Source organism: Rhinatrema bivittatum, chromosome 5, assembly GCF_901001135.1.
Source record: "Rhinatrema bivittatum chromosome 5, aRhiBiv1.1, whole genome shotgun sequence".
Taxonomy (NCBI): Eukaryota; Metazoa; Chordata; class Amphibia; order Gymnophiona; family Rhinatrematidae; genus Rhinatrema; species Rhinatrema bivittatum.
In genome coordinates this window covers 353744714-353764871 of record NC_042619.1, presented here as the reverse complement: position 1 = coordinate 353764871, position 20158 = coordinate 353744714, and the positions used below count along the sequence as shown (strand labels likewise).

The 20158-nt window shown below is 42.2% G+C and overlaps 2 protein-coding genes across 3 annotated transcripts in view; one reads left to right on the top strand and one right to left on the bottom strand.

Moving 5' to 3' along the window:
- The window catches only part of PROZ (protein Z, vitamin K dependent plasma glycoprotein), a 28098-nt gene extending 18668 nt beyond the window's left edge, over positions 1-9430 (top strand). Inside the window, exons 6-9 of the mRNA XM_029604667.1 lie at positions 2750-2881; positions 6631-6728; positions 7756-7879; positions 8656-9430. Coding sequence (XP_029460527.1) covers positions 2750-2881; positions 6631-6728; positions 7756-7879; positions 8656-9194 — 893 coding nt within the window. The 3' untranslated portion in view covers positions 9195-9430. The remainder of the gene's footprint in view (positions 1-2749; positions 2882-6630; positions 6729-7755; positions 7880-8655) is intronic.
- Positions 9431-13213: 3783 nt separating this feature from the next.
- Positions 13214-20158, bottom strand: part of PCID2 (PCI domain containing 2) — a 60631-nt gene continuing 53686 nt past the window's right edge. For both annotated transcript variants that reach the window (XM_029604665.1, XM_029604666.1), the window contains exons 14-15: positions 14663-14786; positions 13214-13822 (exon numbers count right to left, since the gene is read on the bottom strand). In XM_029604665.1, the coding sequence (XP_029460525.1) occupies positions 13733-13822; positions 14663-14786 (214 nt within the window). In that variant the 3' untranslated portion in view covers positions 13214-13732. The remainder of the gene's footprint in view (positions 13823-14662; positions 14787-20158) is intronic.

The window sequence follows — 20158 nt, the reverse complement described above, 5'->3', positions numbered from 1 at the left end:
CCCTGGAGTTTATAACATGCTCGCGGCTACGCGCGCATGTTATAAAGTTGGGCGTAGGTTTAAAAATCATGCCCATAATGTGCTCATTTTTGATGATGAAGCCTAATGCCTGCTGCCTACTTAAAAGCAGCAGTTCAGGTTTTACAGAACTCTGCGGCTCACCTGGTATTGGGTGGGCAGTGCTGGGAGCATATCCTGCAGGAACTTCATTGCCTGCCAGATTGAATTTAAAATCTTATTTCTGGTGTATAAGGTTCTGAAACTAGCTGGACCTTCTTATCTAGCAAATTTACAGATGCAATACATCCCTAATTGTGCAGTGTGGTCAGGAGATAATTTATTATCAATTCGTGCAGTTAAGGCAGCACCACTGCAGGAGAACTGTGCCAGGGCTATTTTAGTAGCAGGGCCACAACTATGGCACTCCTTGCCTGTAGCTTTATGTGCCAGCAATGAGGTCAGCACATACAGAGTTAAACGCATATTTGGTTTAAGCAGGCTTTTGATCTATAGGTAATAGTACTGCTTCTTTGTGTCTGGGTAGGAAACAATGATATTTTAATGTATTTGATATTTTAACTTTATTATATTTTTAATCAACTGTATGTATTTTAGGATTGCTAGGGTTTGTTTTTAGTTGTGATCTGCCCAGCACAAGTTATCACTAGAGGCAGAATATAAACATTTTTAAATTAATAAAAATAAATAATGATTACTTTATAGCTCAACCATATCTAAGGCTTGCAGGAATCAAAAACATTAGGGGGGGTTGAAGCACTCTTTAAGGTTCAGTTCTGTTGTCAGGGGCAGCCTTTGGATCATGCGAGCTGGGCAGTTGCCCAGGGTGTGCCATAAGACAAGGAGTTCCTTGGGCACTACCAGCCTCCCCCATTGTCATTCTGTAGGCCGGACAGCACTAGAAGGCAAGGCTTGAGGAAGCTAAACCTCGCAAAGCCTGGTGGTGCAGGTGTTCCTCTATGTCCCCCACCCTTCCTTGTGGGGTAGGTAGGATGAAGGGTGCTTAATAGCAAATGAGTCTCCTCTCCCATTCAGGGGCCAGGGGCCAGTCTCATGGTATGAGCCACCAGATTATGGAATCTTGGATGGGGGCATGAAGTGAAAGAGAGGATCCAGGATGGAGGGATAGGACCCAGGATGGGGAGGAGGGAGAGAGAGAGAAAGAAGAATAGAGGGAGGATGGACTGGAGAATGGAGAGGACCTGGATGGGTAGAACAAAAGGGGAGAGGACCACATTTGGGTGAAGGGAAAATTGAATGTACAGGGGAGTAGGGCAGACAAAATCTGGGGGGGGGGGGGGGGGGGGGAAGGGGGACGGACAGAGAGAGGGGGCAATGGGAATGGAGGATGCTGGATAGAATGAAAAGGGAGAGAGGACATGAGATGTCATAATAAAAAAGACTGACGCCAGAAGACTGAACAAGTAACAGGGATGGGACTTGAGCTGGGGGTGCATGCACGATGTAACAGAGGGGAGGTATTTTACGGGGGTTCAGGTTCTCCGTGGGGAGCTGTAGAAGTCTGATTTATTCTGGTTTTTCCAGTAGGGAAGTGCATTGGTATTCTAGGGCCCATGCAATATTTGCCGTGCTGATGTAAGATTCTTGCAGTTTGAGTCTTGGAGGTTAGTGCTGTTTTGGGGATGGCCAGGTTTGCTGTATAGGCTTGGAATGTATTTTTGTTTTTAATTGGGTAGTCTCTTACTTCCAAAGGGCCTGTAAGTGGAGAGTGTGTGCTGCTTTTACCGAGGTGACTCCCGATGTGTACTGGGTACATTAAGAGAATGCCTAGAGGAAGTGGAGGAGAATGCCTGGGGGGGAGAGAATAGATGGTGGGGGGGGGGGGGGGGGGGGGAGGGGAGAAGGAAGCGAGCATATCTAGAGGAAAGAATGCTGGGATGGAGCGAGAGGAGAGAATGGATGTAGAAAGGGAGAAGGGGAGAACGCCTGGAGGGGAGGGGAGAGAAGAGAGAATGGATGAATGGAAGGGAGGGAGTGGGGGAAGAGAGGGTGCGCCGAGGTCACCGTCTGCCCTAAAGCCAGCTTGGCCTGTTGTGATTGCTTTTATTGCTGGGGAATGCCTGAATGCCTTCTCATATGACATTCTGCCTATTTATTTTTTTCCAGTTGCTTATTGTATAAAATATATTCCCAGGAAATCTAGGAGAACATTAAACCCAATTTTCCTTATCCTTAATCGCCAAGTAATTGCATTTCTGTGCAAGGTCAGTTGTTGCCTTTGTTTTAGTTGATGCTTTTAAAATTAGAATAGTTATTTGCTAAATCCATTAGCACAAGAAATTAATTCCAGAATCTTCCATGAAGTAGCTATTCAGCTATAGTCCGCTATGCATTTGAGACATGGATTGCCTTTTTCATGGGATTTTTCTACAGGTGAAAGCTATCAGCACATGCAGTAGTAAGTATGCTCTTCTCTGTTAGTGTAAACTGTTTTTTTACTTGGGATTTTTTTATATGAAGCAATTAATAAAGTCAATCCTGGAATATTTTCTGTATATGAAAGCATTTTAACCATTAACTGTACTGCAATACTTTAGCACTAACAGTTTCTGTGGCTTATATGGGTCAAACAAAGGATAATTAGTTATTTTAGTTGTCTGTGAACAGGATTTGAGCATCTGTTAAAACTGGGCAGACTGCATGGGTCATTTGGTCTTTTTCTGCCATCATCTGCTTATGTAACTAATGTTGATGTATTTATTCTGTTTAGCTAAAAATGAATGTTACCCCCAGATGAATGATGGGTGTCAACACTTCTGCCGTCCAGGGTATAGGTCCTACCACTGCTCTTGTGCTGAAGGCTATGATCTTGGAGAGGATAATAAATCTTGCTTTCCAACAGGTATATATGGTAGAATATTAACAATAATGTGAGATGTTAACCAAAAGAAGCCATTTTTAATCTATAATCTCATGTCTTGCTTTATCCCTGTAAATTCTGTGTTACTCATATAGCTAGTGAAATTAGGTTCTACTTTTGGATGAAACCCTAGGGCAGGGGTAGGTAACTCTGGTTCTGGATTGCCACACACAGGTCTGTTTTTCGGGACCCACCCCACTGAATAGGTATGAGATACATCTGCGCGTGGTGGAGGTGGTGTAGGCATATATGCTTCATGCATTTTCAAGGTGCATGTTCTGAAAAAAACCAGACCTGTTTGTGGCAGTCTCAGACCGGAGTTGCCCACCGCTGCCCTAGGATTGCCACCACACCCGGGTCAACCTGAAGACTCTGATCTAGTTCTGGTCTTGCCCCTTTGTGTGCATGGAGATGGAAGTCCAGTTTTTCTTATGATAATCTGAGCTACAGCTCCCTGCATGCAATGGGGGCACTATTAGGACTGGATAAATGTCTTTGGGGTTGACCTGGGAAGGTGGCCGCACATCCTGTGGTGTGTAACGTGATTCCGGAAAACAATCCCTCCTTCCAAAGACATCGTGCTCCATTGGGTTCTGTTTCTCCTGTTGTCTCTCATCTACAATTACAGACTATAAAACTACTAGTGAAATAGATTAATAACATGTGTTAAAAGAATCCTTGTAGACTGTGACACCTTTAGAAGGATCAGCATAAGAGACTGGAGTATATGCAAGTCCACACAGGCCCCTTCTTCAGATGTGACTGTAGAGATGCGAGAAGGAAGATTTTTTTTATCCCTTGAAGATTGTGATCATATCATATAACAGGAATAAAATATATAAGGGCATTACACATTGGAAGATGACCATCACGTCTCCATTCTGTCTAGGCTCTCATAAACAGCATCATTTATTTACGATATGCTTTTCCAGCAAGGAGTCCAAAGTGAGTTACAGGTAACAACCGTGTCTTGTGGTGTGGTGCACTGGATTACATGTTTGCTGATTTCCAATTGCGGATACATAGTGGGTTGCAGTATGAGCCAGGCTGCCAGCTATCTGTAGCAGTGTGGGCAGTGCGTAAACCGCTCTACTAGGCAGAGCTCAGGACAGTACAGGTAGATTTAGTTACAAGGATTTCACCATAGGGGGTAAATAAATAGGGTGGGTTAGTATAGTGAGCTGGGGGGCATAAAAACTCTATTAACCCCCTTCTTTTAACTGATCATTTTTAGCCATATTTTAATTCAGTCCAAATGTTTTCATTTGCTATTTTAATGCATCTTCTTCTTTTTTTTTCATTATTTTATTACCCTTTATGAATTTATTCTTTTTAGCACTTTTAGATTTACAAACCGTTGCGATGGCTTGACCGAACGATGGTGTTATAAAATCAGTGGATAGATAAATAAATAAAATAAAGACCGTTTGGCTGGGTTTGAGTCATGGATCGGTACCAAATGCATTCTCCAGAAATCAGGGTTTTTTTTTCTCTGTTCTTCTGAAGGACAGACGGTGCGGGGGGAAAGTCCAATGAGGGGAGGGTAAACAGTTCCACGGGTTCTTGTCCTCGTTTTTGTGTGAGGCATGTTGTCCTGAGGGGAAGGCACGGTTTTGGGGAACCGGTGTTGAGGAGCACAGGGAGAGAGCGGTGGTTTGAAGGAGTTAAGAGATTCTCTGCCGCAGGCCGGTGCTTGACCTTTGACGGTTTTGTAGGCACGTGTTAGGAGTTTGAATTTGGGGCGCTACGAGAGTGGGGGGGGATCCAGCGCAGGGTTTTTAGAATCGGAGTTGTTTTTCCAGTGGCCCAGTGTGTGCTATAAGCAGATGTTGCAGATTGATTGGCAGTTTGCCCCAAAAACATCACTGATCCCTGTTCTAGATACACAAGCTTCCCACTTCCAGCACCACAGTTACATCTGAAGAAGGAACCTGCATGGTCTCAAAAGCTTAAGCTACTACAGTCTCTTTGGTTGCTCTTTCATAGGGTATCAAAACCTACAAAGATTTCCATACTGGGTCAGACCAAGGGTCCATCGAGCCCAGCATCCTGTGCCCAACAGTGGCCAATCCAGGCCACAAGAACCTGGCAAGTACCCAAACATTAAATAGATCTCAAGCTACTATTCCTTATTGATCAATAGCAGTTTATGGATTTTTCCTCTAGGAATTTATCCAAACCTTTTTTAAACCCAGTCACACTAACTGCTGTTCACAACAGATGAGAAACCACCACTCAAGGACGGTATTTTTTAAAGCTGTATTATCACATACCGTTTTGAAACGTCTTTGACGATGCTTATTGTTAATAATTTGTGTGCAACAGAAACCAGTTCCCCTGCCGATAACCTTATCTACAAGTAGACAGCAGAATATGAGAAGTTGGTACAAGAAAGGTCTAAGGGGCAATTTTCAAACTATCTGCGCTGGGACAAAGGCTTTTTCCCCTTGCACTTTGCACTCAAAAGGAAAGACTGCGCATCCTTTTCTATTTTCAGCTTGTCGTTGCTGCAAAGTACACGCACCTGTTTCAAGGGTACTTTTTTTCCATGAGAAATGTGTACATTTGAGAATACAGTCTACGCGTGTTATTTTCCCCTCCCCTGCCCTGACCAGGCCCCTGGGAGCTTTGCTTCATTAAAGCAGCTAAAGGCGCACACATATTTTCAGCTGCATTGAGATGTGTAAATTGGCTGTCTGAAAATTGCCCTAAGTAAAATGCGTTTCATCCACATAAATGGGCTTGAAAATTGTCCTAATATTCAGACTCTTGTAGCTTGTATTAGCACACGACCCAGTAGTATTAGTGCGCAGACCCACAGTGTGGCGCATGGGGAATTTAATATTAGCTGGTTAGAATTACACTTCAATGAAGATAGCCTTTATTCTGCAAACAGGTTTTTGGGGTTTTTTTTTAATGCTCTTGGCTTCAACTTGGGCATATTTTGTACAGCGGAGATTTATGCGTAAACATAATGGGGCAGATTTTCAAAGCCCTACGCGCCAGGCCTATTTTCAAAAGGCCCGGCAGCGCGCGTAAAGCCCCGGGAAGCGCGTATGTCCTGGGGGTTTTCTGAATGGGCGGGATGGGGGCGGGGCAGGCGGTCCGGGAGACACAGCCGCCGGGGGATCACGTGCCGGCACAGCACTCGGCCTCTGGCAGGCGTAACTTCCGAAACAAAGGTACGGGGTTTGGGTTTTTTTCGGGCTGGGGGGGTGGGACAGCTAGGGGAAGGGAGGGAACGGAGAAAACCACCTGGTCTCCCTGAGGGCTTGGCGTGCGCAAGGTGCACCCTCTTGCGCACGCCGACCCCTGATTTTATAACACGTGCGCGGCTGCGCGCGCACGTGTTATAAAATCGGGCGTACATTTTAAAATCTGCCCCGATGTTTTTGAATTTTGCAGGGTAGAAATCCTATTGAACACACTATTGCAACTAATTTAATATATCTTCCAAAGTACCACATCAAATCATGATTGGAGATAAACAACAAACAAAACCCAACAGCTTAATGGACTCACCTTGGTCCATAATATTCCCAGGGTCTCAATAATAACATTTTTTTTCCTCCGGAACAGAATGCAAAAAGAACTCTTTACAAACACAGGATCCAAGAATGATACTGAATGCTATGCTAATGACCATCGACAGGAGTGCAAGAGCTGTGGCATAATTATTTTATATTCTTTAATTCTATAAAAAGATGCATGAATGTTTTTTACACTGGTAGATCGGTATGCCTGTGGAAGGGTCCTAGCTGCGGAGGAGAGTTCGGAAATGAAGACAGCCAGTGCCGAGAAGACCCTTCAAAACAGATTCCCCTGGCAGGTATTAGATATAAAGATCTCAAGAATATAAATATTCAAAGCATTTTGCTTCCAAATCTAATGCTTCTAATTTAATCCTGTTTAAAAGAGCTTACAGCATAACTCAATGATTTTTACTAAGCTTACTGTTTTATATTGCTCTCATCTATTTCACTGATTTTAGTTACTTGTTTTTAAAATTTTGTTTTTATCGTTCATCTATGTAGATCCTGTAAGAATTTTACTCAAAGATCTATTTATTGTCTTAAAAATGTAAACCGATGTGAAAGTTTTTTTTTTACTAAACTACGGTCTAGAAAACCTTATTAAATAAATAATTTACTTAATACCACAACAGAGCACCATTTATCTGGAAGGGGTGGGGCTGAGCCAATCTGGATAATAGATTTTTCTGGATAATGGGAGTTTTCTGACAAAAGAATTTCAGGTAATGGACATTTTTCATGACGGCAGATCACATGAAACCAACCAATTTTCAGATGGTAGCAGTTTTTGTGAATGGTGGATCAGGGCCCGGGGGACATGATTTGTTCTGGCAGCCAATGGTAATGCAGAACAATACCTCTGGCTAATGAACTTCTCCCCAATTGACACTTTTTAACATATCAGTAACATTTTCATTTAATGTGCACTAACTATACATAGTGCTTGCTATTGCTTAACATCCACTTAGTGCGCATTAAGTTCCGTTAGTGCACACTAACTCTGAAATGAGGGAAACCCAAAATAAACACTCTCCAAACCATTTTAAAAACAAAATCAAACAGATAACGACCCTAAACAAATGACACAAAATAAATAAATAAATAAACACCCCTAGTATTGAGTAATAAATGTATAGTTCGTGTGCTCCACTGCTATTTTCTAATTGTTCGGGCTGGTCTTCTTTTATCTTGTGCACCTAAACAAAATATTCTGGGAGCTTTTATGGCAGTGTTATTCAAAGCATTTTTACTGAGTCCTGCTCCTGGTTTCCTCTTTTCCTGTGTATGGGATCAATATATACCACCAGTCTTTTGCTTTAAAAGGTGCTGTTAATAAACTCAGAAGGAAAGGGCTTCTGCAGTGGTGTTATCCTAAACCAGAATTTTGTGCTGACCACAGCCGAGTGTACCCAGAAATACAGCCCAAGCTCTATCAAGGTTGTTGCAGGTAAGGGGGTAACCCAACTAGTTTTTCAATGGTTGCATTTCTAGCAACTTTAAAACAAAATAAGCTCACCTGTCAAAGACAGATGTAATTTCTGCATCGTATGAAACTTTGTGTGACTTTAATACACCTCTGTATATAATCACTGATTTCACACCATATAGTCAATAACAGTACTTTGCTTATTACACAGAAATTAATTGCTATCTGTATATTGATAAGTCTTTTATGTACAAACAATAGATGTTACTTAAGAAAACTGCTGCTACAATTTAATAATTTGTACTGTCTGAAAGGTTACTGCAAAGTAGCCTTTTAAATTTAACATGTGCGGTAGGCATTTGTGTACGGTGGCATTCATTAAGGCCGTGGCGTGCAAAATGAACACCATGCCGAGATCCCCATGGTAAAGGGGTAGTGCCCTTAATCTCGGAAAACCTTCCATCTCCCACACCGTGCAGTCCTAAATTACTGGACTGGTTAGCATGAAGGAAACACGGAAACCCTGATCTTTGCAAACTCCCTTAACTCCAATATCAACTCCCTCCCCACAGACTCCTCTGATTCCAAAATACCCTCACCAACAGAATACTCTCCTAATCCCTGCTAAAATCTACATTTAGGCCAAGTCCCACACCATTTATTCATTTGTCTGAGGCACACTGAAATATAAGTCATGAAATATCAGCAATCTGATTTTCGAAGGCTTGAGTTGTGGCTTTTGCGGTACACAGCATGGCTGCTTCTAATTCTAGTTAACTTTGCTATTTACGTTGCAGGAAAACTCAAGAACCATGAACCTGAGATTAATAAGCAGGTAATCCAAGTGATAAACATACAAGTACATATGAGGTACTCAGCAGAGACCGGTGAGAATAACATTGCACTGCTTCAACTCAACACGAACCTCACCTACAACAACTTCTGTCTTCCCGTCTGCATTCCTGAGCGAGACTTTGCCGAAAATGTACTGATGCCAGGGAACCTAGGCGCAGTCAGCAGCTGGAAACTTCAGGACGAGGTCAAGCTGGGGGGTTTACTGATCGAGTTCCAGGTCTCCCCCCTCGAAAGAGAGACCTGTGAAAATATCCTCAACATCACCCACACAAACAGAGTGTTTTGTGGGACTTCCCAGGAGCTTCTGAATGGCCACCTGGCTGGAGGCAGCCATTTTGCTGTGGAACATAAAGGCACCTGGTTTCTGATAGGCATGCTAGGATCCTGCCCATCACAGCTCAGTAACCTAGAAGCATTTGTTTTCACTAAAGTTTCAAGATACATCACTTGGTTGCAGAAAACTATGCACAGAAACGAATAGTCCAAGAATACAATGGCATGATTAAAAACTAATGCCAGTGACATTTTATTCCTGGGACATATATCCACACCATCTTTGACAAGTAAAGCTGCAGTTATTTAAAGGAAGTTATTTTATTGCCCATGTGTGTATAACTGCTGAAGAAAACGGTTATCTTTAGCAATGCTCTTCCTGTTAACGTAATTTCTGGAACGGTTTTTGATGGGTTCATCAATGAAAAACAGTAATATGACACAGCTCAGGGGCATCATGTCCTCTCCATTAAGACATCACAGCAGCCAGGGCAACAGATGTGGAACAGCAGCACAGTGGTTAGTGCAGCAGGCTAACTGGGGAAGCCAGAGTTCAGACTTCACTTCACTCCTTGTAACCCTCCATTGCCTGTCTAATTTCTGTGTCTCAGGTAACAAACTTGGGGGCAGACGCAATATCCTGTGCGTAAAAAAAATGTCTCCAAACTGGGCACCCGGTTTTTTTCAACGCGTGCACATCTTCCTCTCTTGGCCGTCCGATGCAATAATACCTGGAAGAGCTGAGGCAGACGGAGAAGTATATAAAGGAGACCTTCAGGGGCATAGTAGAGCAATCCCAGCTCCAGGCCAGCCAGCTCTAGTACTGCAGTGGAGAAGCAAGGTCACCTGGCTGGAGACCATCACCATGGTGTGGCAGGAAGGACTCCTGTAGCTAGGACCTGCCTTCCAAGGTGATGCTTTATCCTCTCACACTGAGGATGTGTCTTCAGGGCTCAGTTGCCCAGGAAGGAAGAGTTAGAACGGCTGCAGTAGTGGGTGATTCAATCATTAGGAAAGTAGCTAAGCTGGGTGGCTGGTGAACATGAGGATCACTTGGTAACTTGTCTGACTAGTGTGAAGGTAGCAGACTTCACGCACCACCTAAATAAGATTTTAGAGTGTGCTGGGGAAGAGCCCCCTGATAGCAATAACATAGCAAGGTGCAGGATGGAGATTCCTGAGTCTAAATTTAGGCTTTTAGGAAACTGAAATCTAGAACCTCCAGGGCTGCATCCTCAGAAATGCTCTCCGTTCCATGCAAGGAAGAGGGTTTTTTCTGGGGAAGGGGGAGCCGATTCTGATGCTTGGATTCCACACTAGTCAGAAAGGAACCAGGCTGCTGGTGCTGCTAAAAAGGAGAACAGCTTTTAATCAGGAACATGGGGGAAAGGTGACAATCACTCAGTAGCACATGGTTCGGAGGGAGGCATCTAGGAGGAGGTATGGACGCTGTTTAAAATTAGCATCCTTGAGGCTCAGACAAAATGTATTCCATCCATTAAAAAAGATCAAAGGAAAATCAAATGACTGCAGGCCTGCTTTAATAGTGAGGTGAAAGAGGCAATTAAAGTCAAGGACATCATCATTAAAAAAAAAATGGAAAGCAGACCCAAATGAGGAAAAGAGGGAAGCACATAAGCACTGTCAAGTTATATGTAAAAAAAAGTAATTAAGCAAGCTGAGAGAATTTGAAAAGAAGCTTGCCAAAGAGGTTATAACAAGTAATAAAAACATTTTCAAGTACATTCATAGTAAAAGTCTGTGAAGGAGCTAGTTGGGCGACGAGCAAGCAAAATCCAGAAGGCGATCCAAGGCCCAGGGCAGGCAGTAAGCAAGCGGAATCCAGAAGACAGTCCAGGGTCAAGGCAGGCAGCAAGCAAGCAGACGTCGGGTCCAGAACTGGAATCAAATCCAGGACGACAGAGGCAGAAGATACACCTTAGCAATATGCACCGAGAAGCAGGCCACTTAGGAGACCTGTTGCCAAGGTGCCGGCTGGTTGCAAGATACTTCCTTATATACCCCTGGAAGATGTGACGTCATCAGCCCAGGGAATCCAGAAGACAGAAGACAAGAAGGCCCAGCTAGGGGACCTATAAAGGCTGTCCAGATTTACAGGAAGTCCCATCCCGGGTTCCTGGAACAGCACTCTGCTGGAGGCTGTGTTGGAGTTGCTTCGAATCAGAGGTGAGAGGCTTAGCATGGGGAGTCGGCTGGAGCCTAGCAATAGCCAGTGAAGACTAGCCAAAACCGGGGAGATATGTGCACAAGAGGAAGTGCCTGTAATTAACTGAGCTAGTGAGTTCTAGATAAGCTGCACTGATCTAATGTGAGAATTGGGCAGGCCCAGAAAAACAGCATTACAGTAGTCTAGTGAGGCAAAGATGGATTGGGTGATTGAACAAATGTTGGCAGAAGAAAGAATAGGATTTAAAGGTCTCAGCAGGCAGATCTTGGATAAGTGTATTAATATGGGGGTGCATAGACAGAGAGGAATCAAGCAAACCCCTAAATTGCAGACCTGAGGTTTAAGGGGATATAGAAAGTCCATCAAATGAGAAACATGAGGGAAGATCAGCTAATTCTGTGCATGACAGAACATTAATCTCTGTTTTCTGTAGGCTCAAAGCAAGTTTGTTATCATGTAGCTAAATCTTGATCTGAAACAGACAAAAGGCCTGTTCCAATGTTGAAATGATAGGAAAAAAGAGAGAATTTTGAATGATACTCCTAAGCGACACAGTATGAACATAGTGGGGTAAGGTACAAATTGAAAAGCAATGGTGAAAGAGAGGAACACCTGCCATCAAAGGATATGGGGAAGAAGATATACCATCCATGTTTACTGTGTAAGAAAGATCAGTTAGGAAGGAGGAAAACCAGGCCAGGACAGTGGAAGAAATATCCAGTGTTTCCAGTTAATCAAACGTTTATGGCTAAGAGTGCCAAACACCGCTTAGATATCTAACAAAACCAGAATAAACTGGTTTTCTCTGTCAAATCCAAGACAGATGGTATCAAGGCTTGATACACGCGAGGACTCTGTATTGTAGTAGGCACAAAAGGCAAACTGTGAGTTATTCAGGAACTCCTGGAACTGGGAAAGCACAACTTTTCCATGATTCTAGACAGGAGGGGGAGGATAGAGTTAAAGCAGTCGTTGGCTGGATCAGTGACGTCCTCATTGGATTTCTTGAGAAAGGGATGAACTACTGCTGATTTCAATGGTGCAGGAACCAGACCCTCTGAGAAAGAAAAATTATTTTCGCTATTATAGTCCCAAGGTCTGAGCGAAGTATTTTGATGAGGGCAGTGGAACAAGAATTAAATGGGCAAAACCCATCCTTTATTTTTCCCAGTACCTCAGTTACTGCAGAGGTGCAAGTGGGTATGAACTCAATCCATGATGAAATAGAATTGGAAGATTGCTGTGAAGATAAAAACAAATTGGCTAATATTGAAAGAGGTGCTAATCATCCCAGGTCAAACTGAATAAAAGGGACACTTCCCTGCCCCACTGGGCTTGCAGTTGAGAACTGTCAGCAGATTCCACCACTGTCTCATGGGTGATAAGGGATTTGGACCACCAGCTGTCCACCCCACGGACCTCTGGCCTAAGCTGTCCGAAGGGTCACCAACCTCCTGCTCGTCCACCTCAAACCAAGGGGGATAGCTCCACTAGGATCTCACAACCCCCTGGGAGGATCCAGAAATGTTGTCTTTTCATCTTTTTCTCTCTCTCCAGGCTGCAGGTTTTACATCATCTACCATCTGCTGGAGACAGAGAAATACTGAGGGGACTGCAGGTGGCACACTGGGTTATGTACAGTGTCAGTGAAAAACTCTGTCTCCATCTGCTGGCAGGGAGGCAAAACCCAGGAATCTGGACTGATCTGGGTACGTACAGGGAACTTGTGTTATTTATCAAAAAAGACTCAATGTAGGGGAAAAAAAACCCCATACAGTCTCCTTCCAGGAAAATATGGAAGAATTCTGAGAACGCCATGCCCTTTGAGCACCACAGATTCAGATTCTCATCTTTCAAGATGGCCAATGTCTTCCACGGGAACGATTTATGCACTAGAAAAAGCAGAATAAGTCATTCCGGCCCAAAAAAGTCAATATCAAAAGGTATGAAATGACTTATGAATGCTTAAAAGTACCCCTCTAGTTTAAACAAGACTCCTCGTGCCTTAAAATAAAAAAAAAAAGGAAAGAAAATCTGACTTTTTTTTTTTGAAACTTTTACTATTTAAAGCCTGATCAGCTCCCTTCTCCTTTCAACAAATTGGTTACAGATCAGCAGAAGTACTCAGATGCACCGAATGGTCTTGTCCTGCAGCATTTTAAGCAAGTTTCTCTGTAGGAGAAAGCCGACATTTGCTCGGAGCACAGGGAAATCCATAGTTGAAGTATGGAGTTTGGTATCACATTGCTGAAACACAACACAAAATCCTGAAGATACAGAGAATAAAAATCCAAAATGGGTTGCAATGCTTCACAGTCAAAGAAGATTCCCAGGCTTTCCAGATGAAAATTGTCAAAACAGGAGTGGAGTTATACACAGTATAATTTTTTTTATTTTATTTTTTTTTTATCAAACTTGTGATGTCTGAATTATTAAAAAGTACACATAGAGGGGTTATACAAAAACATGTCCTGTATTTTAGTCGTGACGTTGCAGTTTGGTACAGGAACTCCGCAAGCTTAAAAGAATTTCATCCCAAGTCTAGCGCGTGCAGGGAATTAACACACGGTAGACAGCGGCGGAAACGGGTTTTGCTTGCTGACCACTAGCTTTTGGTGCTGATGAGATATATATCCTTTAATGTGACCCTGAAAGAGGGTAAAAAAAAAAAAAAAGCTGTCAATACAGAAACAGGCAATAGTGAGCTTTGACTTCATTAACTCCTCCACCCCAAATGTACACCAATGAAAATAACATGCAATTCCCCGTTTCCAGAACTGACGCTACTTAGCACCAGCTCCCATCCAGTGAATGTGCTAGGCTTTGATGCAGCTTGGTAACAGTTAAACAATCACCCTCATAGACCACCAAACAGTTTCCTTCTCGATACGACGACATGCATAAAGAAAACACATTGCTTTAATGCAGCCAGAAGCTACCGAAAGAAGAAACCACAGCTCCAAAAATGGGAGGCTGAAATAATCTTTGAAAACATACTTTTTTTATGGGAATTAGGGAAGTTGCCGCAACAAACATTTAAAACCCTACACTATAAGCTGACAGAGGAGAAGAGCTGAAGTGGAAGAAATGAATGGGAAAAAACCCCTTTCTGAACTTCAATAAAAAGCATAAGCTGACAAAGTAGCGGTGGTACGGGTAACTTTTGAATAAAGTGAATTCCTGTGTGCTGCTGGGTTTATCCCTTGACACACAAAGATTTCAATGTTGATCCACTTCAAAGCATGAACTTCTTAATACAAAAATTGATTAATTCATATTGAAATGGCGGTTTGAACACAATTTTACATCTGTCTCTTCTTGGCTGTATTTTTGTTTTAGCTCAGTTTTTGATACAATTTTAAAATAGGATAAACATTTAAAATAGAAGAACTTCAAAGAAACCTTCTGATCTGGTATTCTGTACAGTTAGACATGAGAGGAACCAACGCAAGCATAAATCCTATATGGAGGAGAAGGTGAACGCATACCATGTATATAAGATTGGCCAAGATACACTGCACTTCATCAATATCGACATCCTCCACCTGCATGAATTTCAGAGCAACCAGAAAAGCATCCAGAGACATCTGGTGAGTTTTGAGTAACAGATACCTGAAAAACAGTAAAATGAAATCCGCTTAAGACTTCAGAAATAGTACAGACTATTAAAAAAGTTCTAGGTTTACACAGGCAGACCCCGGGTGCCCAGTTGGAAAATGCACTGCTCTGCAGAGACCTGGACAGTTATAGAGGTCTGTGCTATATATCTGGTCCTGCTGCTGCTCTGTCGTTACACTGATTGCTTGCACTGCATTGTTCCTGTGCTGCTGTATGTTTGTTTCTGCCCGCATCAGTAAAGCTCCATCCCCTGATGAAATCACGACCGGCACCCTATTAATCTCCCATGCCAGAGGTGCACCGCTCCAAAGAGGCGTACGCACGGAGTGTGACTAAGAAGCATGCTCCTTTGTGTGCATGACTGAGCTGCATAAGATTTAGATGTCAAGTCTTTCTACTTGCTCCTTAGACCTTCATTGACTTAGGTTTGTTTTTTTTCAGCTGAACAATCTTTGGCTCAGTATGTTTTTTGCTACTTTATATCTGGCCTTAGGCTTGGCTGGTCTCAGTATGGGAGCAACTGATATCGGTATCATGGATGAGGCTATTCCTGTTGTAACGGGTAGAGGGCATTATGGGTCCCTTTCGGGACATGATTTTTTTAAAAAACACTACACTCGTGCCCCTTCCTCCCTACTTTCAAAAGCTGTAATGTTCACTGATCTTAGGGGATCTGGCTTTAATAGTTTTGTCTATCTGCCTAATAAACTGTCAGGCTATATGGCATAAATTCACAGTTATTGTAGATTTACTTAAATACCTCTACTCTGATGTACTGTGTCTTATGAAAACCTGGATTCTTCATCGAACACTATATTGTTACACCAGCTTCAGCTCCCAAGATAGTCTGTCTTCTCTAACCCTAGGCCAAATAAATATGGCGGAGGGTTACTGGTGTTGGCAAAATCGCTATTACAGCTAAAGGTGGTTCCTTCAGAGGAAGGCGCTTCCCCAGTGGAGGAACTCTTTCTTAAATCTGGTTTTAACTGGGGTTTATGCTTAACATATTGCCCCTTAAACATTTTAGAGTCAAATCCATCGGCTTGTGATTGCCTGCTGGTTATTAAGGCAGACGTAAAGAACGTTCTTGTCTTGGGTGACTAACTTGCAGGCTGACACTAACCCATTATTTCCTACTTACGATTATTTCCTTTCGTTAATGGAAGCACTAGGTTGGTCCTAGATCATCCACTCTTGTACTCACAAACTGGGACACACCTTCGATCTCATTTTCATCTGTAAATCGTGGATCACTAATATCCCTATTAATGCTCCTGTTCTCCTGTCCGTTGGTCTGAACACTATTTAATTCAGACCACATTACCAGTTCCTGACAAGTTGTTCACTGGTAAGAAGAGGCCTCATGCTGTTACTCGTCGATCTAGGATCAACTTGGACCAGCTATGCAGGTCCTGATTGATGTTTTATACTACCACATTCTCTGATGTGCATGAATCGGTAAGTCACTGGCACTCTATTCTGCATACAGCTCTGGATTCTACTGCCTATAAGGTAAGGCTGTTCAGTAGGAAAAGAAATAATGCTCCTTGGTATACCTCGGATATGAGGTCCTTAAAGCAGGTGTTAGGAGAGGCGAGTGTTGCTGGAGAAAAGCTAAAACTATGGACAATTTGAAACTTTACCGCTCTACTCTTTCTTGCTATAGAGCTGCATTAGATCATGTCAAGAAGGAATACTATTCTAAACGCATTACATCACTGGCCTCTAGTTTCCAAGAATTATTTAGTATAGTTCATGCATTGGTTCAATCACATCACAATGAATCACCTGAACCCTCTGAGGCTACTTGTGAACATTTTGCTTCCTTTTTCCAAACAAAATAGCCTTGCTTACAATTCCCTTCCTCAGGCTCTCTTGTCTCCAGCTGCACCAGTATGGAGTCACTTCGAATTACCTTCTACAGCAGAGATCTGCTCTATACAGTCTGCAATGAAGGACAATTTTTGTCCACTCAACGTGTGCTCAATTGCAGTTATTAACGTGCTAAGGGAAGATCTGGGTGAGGCTTTGAAGTCAGTTGAACAAGTCTCCCTGCTTCAAGGGGTTTTGCCACCTGGTCTAAAAGTAGATTTTGTTCATCCTGTTCCCAAGACTCCCACTTCCTCTTCAACAGATCCTTCAAACTTTCATCCTATTTCTTCCATCCCCTCTTCTGGCAAAGATAATTGAAAAGGTGGTATTACGTCAGCTTCAAGAATTCTTGGATGATAATCTCCTCTTGCATGATTCGCAGGTTGGGTTTTGTCCTGCTTCTCTTGTCTTCCCTGGGAACAGTCACAGAGGGCTTTGGGGAGACACAGTATGCACTCGTCCTCATCGACCTGACCGCAGATTTTGACACAGTTAATCATGCTATCCTACTGATTCTTTTGGAATCTCCAGGTATTTCTGCTTTGGTGCTTTCTTGGCTCTCTTCTTTTCAGATACACCGCTTCTACAGGGTGACTTTTGTTCCTATCCAGTCCCTTTGTCCACCTGCTTCCCTCAAGGATCAGTTCTTTCTCCTATTTTATTCAACATCTATCTTCTGCCTCTCTGTACTATTTTAGCTCAGCTAGGCCTCACTTTCAAAGTCTATGCTGATGAAATTCAGTTGCTACTCCCTATTTTCCACCATATTTGATGCCATGTTCTCCAGGTTGGCTTCTTGTTTACGAACATAAAATCCTGGTTAATGGACAATAATCTGGTCCTTAACCTCAAGAAAAGTGAGTGTGCTGCTCTCTTGCACAGACCTTCTGACTTTACCAGCATGTTGGTTGTTCAATGGTACCTCTATTTCTATTTCTTCTACTGCTTGGCACTTGTGAATGAAAATTGACTCATCACTCTCCTTTCGCTCACAAATCCCGTCTTTAATCCATACTTCTTTTTTTCAAATTGCGGCTTCAACAGTCTGTAAAACCTTTCCTAAATCCTTTGCACTTCCAAGTGGGTTCACAGGCTCTCATTTTCACCTTTCTTGATTACTGTAATTCTCTTTACATGGGTTTACCCAGTTGCTCTTTAAAGGCCTTGCAGCTTATACAAAATTCTGCAGCTCATCTCATCACAGGTCACCCTCTTCATGACCACATCACCCCTGCTTTGTATCAGCTCCACTAGCTCCCCATTATTGCTAGGTTCAATTTAAAATTCTTACTCTGGTTTTCAAATCTAATCTATGGTTTAATTCCACACTGTCTCCCTGCGATAACGTCTTACTGTCCTGCTCGTATCTTACGGTCCTCTCCAAACACTTAGTCACAAAGCCATTTGCTTACAAACTTCCAGGGACCGTATGTTTACAGTTTGTATGCCTTCCTTCTGGAACAAGCTTCCAGAAAACCTAAGACAAGAGCACAATTATTTACATTTTAAAAAAATATTGAAGGCGCTTCTATTCACTTGTGCTTATAATCTAAAGTCAAAATGTGAAATTAAGGACTCTGACCAGTTGTCCTCTGCTGGATGGAACCATCTGTTTTCGCCATAGGTCATCAGGCTGAAACTGTGTAGATGTACTAACTTTAGGTTTGTATGTCTTGTTTTTTGTTTGGTTTTACTGTACTGCTAACACTGTGGGGAGCAGCAGGCTAGACATTTTATAAATAAATAAATAAATAGCTTTAATAAGCTTAAACAAAATTGAAGTTTGCTCATTCTGGTTTCAACATACAAACTGAAATTAGCAATTTGTAATTTAACATCTTCTGTACAAAACAGAATCACAACTTGCTTTACGGCTAACAAGCTACAGAAACATACGTGCAACCATCTCGGAAGGGGATAGCCTGGCAGCATTTTTTAGTGCTTGTGGAAAAAAAAAAAAAGGGGTAATAAATTATTACACAAATACACTTGGCTAATCTAAGGTCCATAGGGATAAACTGACCCATTTCAAGTTCTACTGTGAGCTTACAATACTTGAGAATTATTCCATTTTATACCTATGGTAAAAATCCACAGTAAATAAGGCAGAAATGGATCTAAGTATATTTCACTTTTATTAAATCAATGGAAGCTCACATAGATGTGCAGTTTTTGGCACTATAGATCATGAATAAGTACATTGACCAAGTCTTTAATCTACCTAAAAAATGCTAATAGTAATCTTCTTGGCACTTTCCAACACTGCACTGTTAAGCCTAGCACAAGTTTGATGCAAGCACTGCTGCATGATACAAAAAAGAAGCAACAGCAGAGCTCCAGATATTTGGCAGTTCTGCTCTTTCATCAAACAGAAAAAACAGACACAGGGAACCTATCCTTGCGTATAAGAAAGCACAGAACTGTGAAGGAGGAACTGGACATTTTAATAAGAGAGGTACAGTAACTCATTACTAGAGATATTTGAATATACATATCTAGAGTTATCTATCTCGCCTTCTTTCTACATACTGTTATATTTACATCAATAATCTCTCTCTCTCTATGTATGCAAATACATACACACATCGATAGATAGAGCTCCAGTTTTCCTTTGCGTTTCTTTGAATATAAAATTTACCTTCACTGCCACAGCTGCACAAACATCTGAAGGACAGACCTAAAAGGTCCTGAAAACTAACAAGATATCCAGATATGCCTAGCTCAATCTCATGAGTGAATTTTTGGCATTGCTGGTTTTTCTCAAAGCAGAAAAAGCAGAGTTGCTTACCTGTAACATGTGTTCTCCTAGGACAGCAGGATGTTAGTCCTGACATGTGGGTGACATCATCCGATGGAGCCCAGCATGGAAAACTTTGACTGGCACATTGCTTGTCAAGAAGCAGAGACTGAACATCCGATGGTTCGTTGCAAGTGAAATACACTTGCTATTCATTTTGATACAGGCTCAAGGAGACTATCCAATTTATCGAGTTTGAATTGAATTCAAACGAGACAAGAACCGTTAATACTACGGATAACCCACAGACAATAGTGGATTATGAGATCCAGTCAACAAAAAATACAAATAAAATATTTTTCAAGAATTTAGGAGTGTTCAAGCCCCTGAGGCAGCAGCTGTGAGAGCTCGGGCAGTATATTTTAAACAAACACGTCTCTACTCCAATCAAGTATTGAAAAAGACACAAGGCATCTATGCTTTTTGTATTCCTAGCAGAATGGTAATATGAAATTGATGTGTATGTCGTGAGTTTAGTTTGTATTGTATTGCGTTTACTACTGTGTGTGTACATTGTAACCGCTAAGCTCTGTGGAGCAGTGGGTTATACATTTGGTAAATAAATACAATTTCTTTGGATTGGGGCAACAGCCAGCACAGCAGGCAATATATCCTGTCCAAGAACCCAGGTATTTTGCATATTTTGGTTAACCTGAAAACCAGACTTTCTTGTAACATTACAGGCTTAGAACTGAGC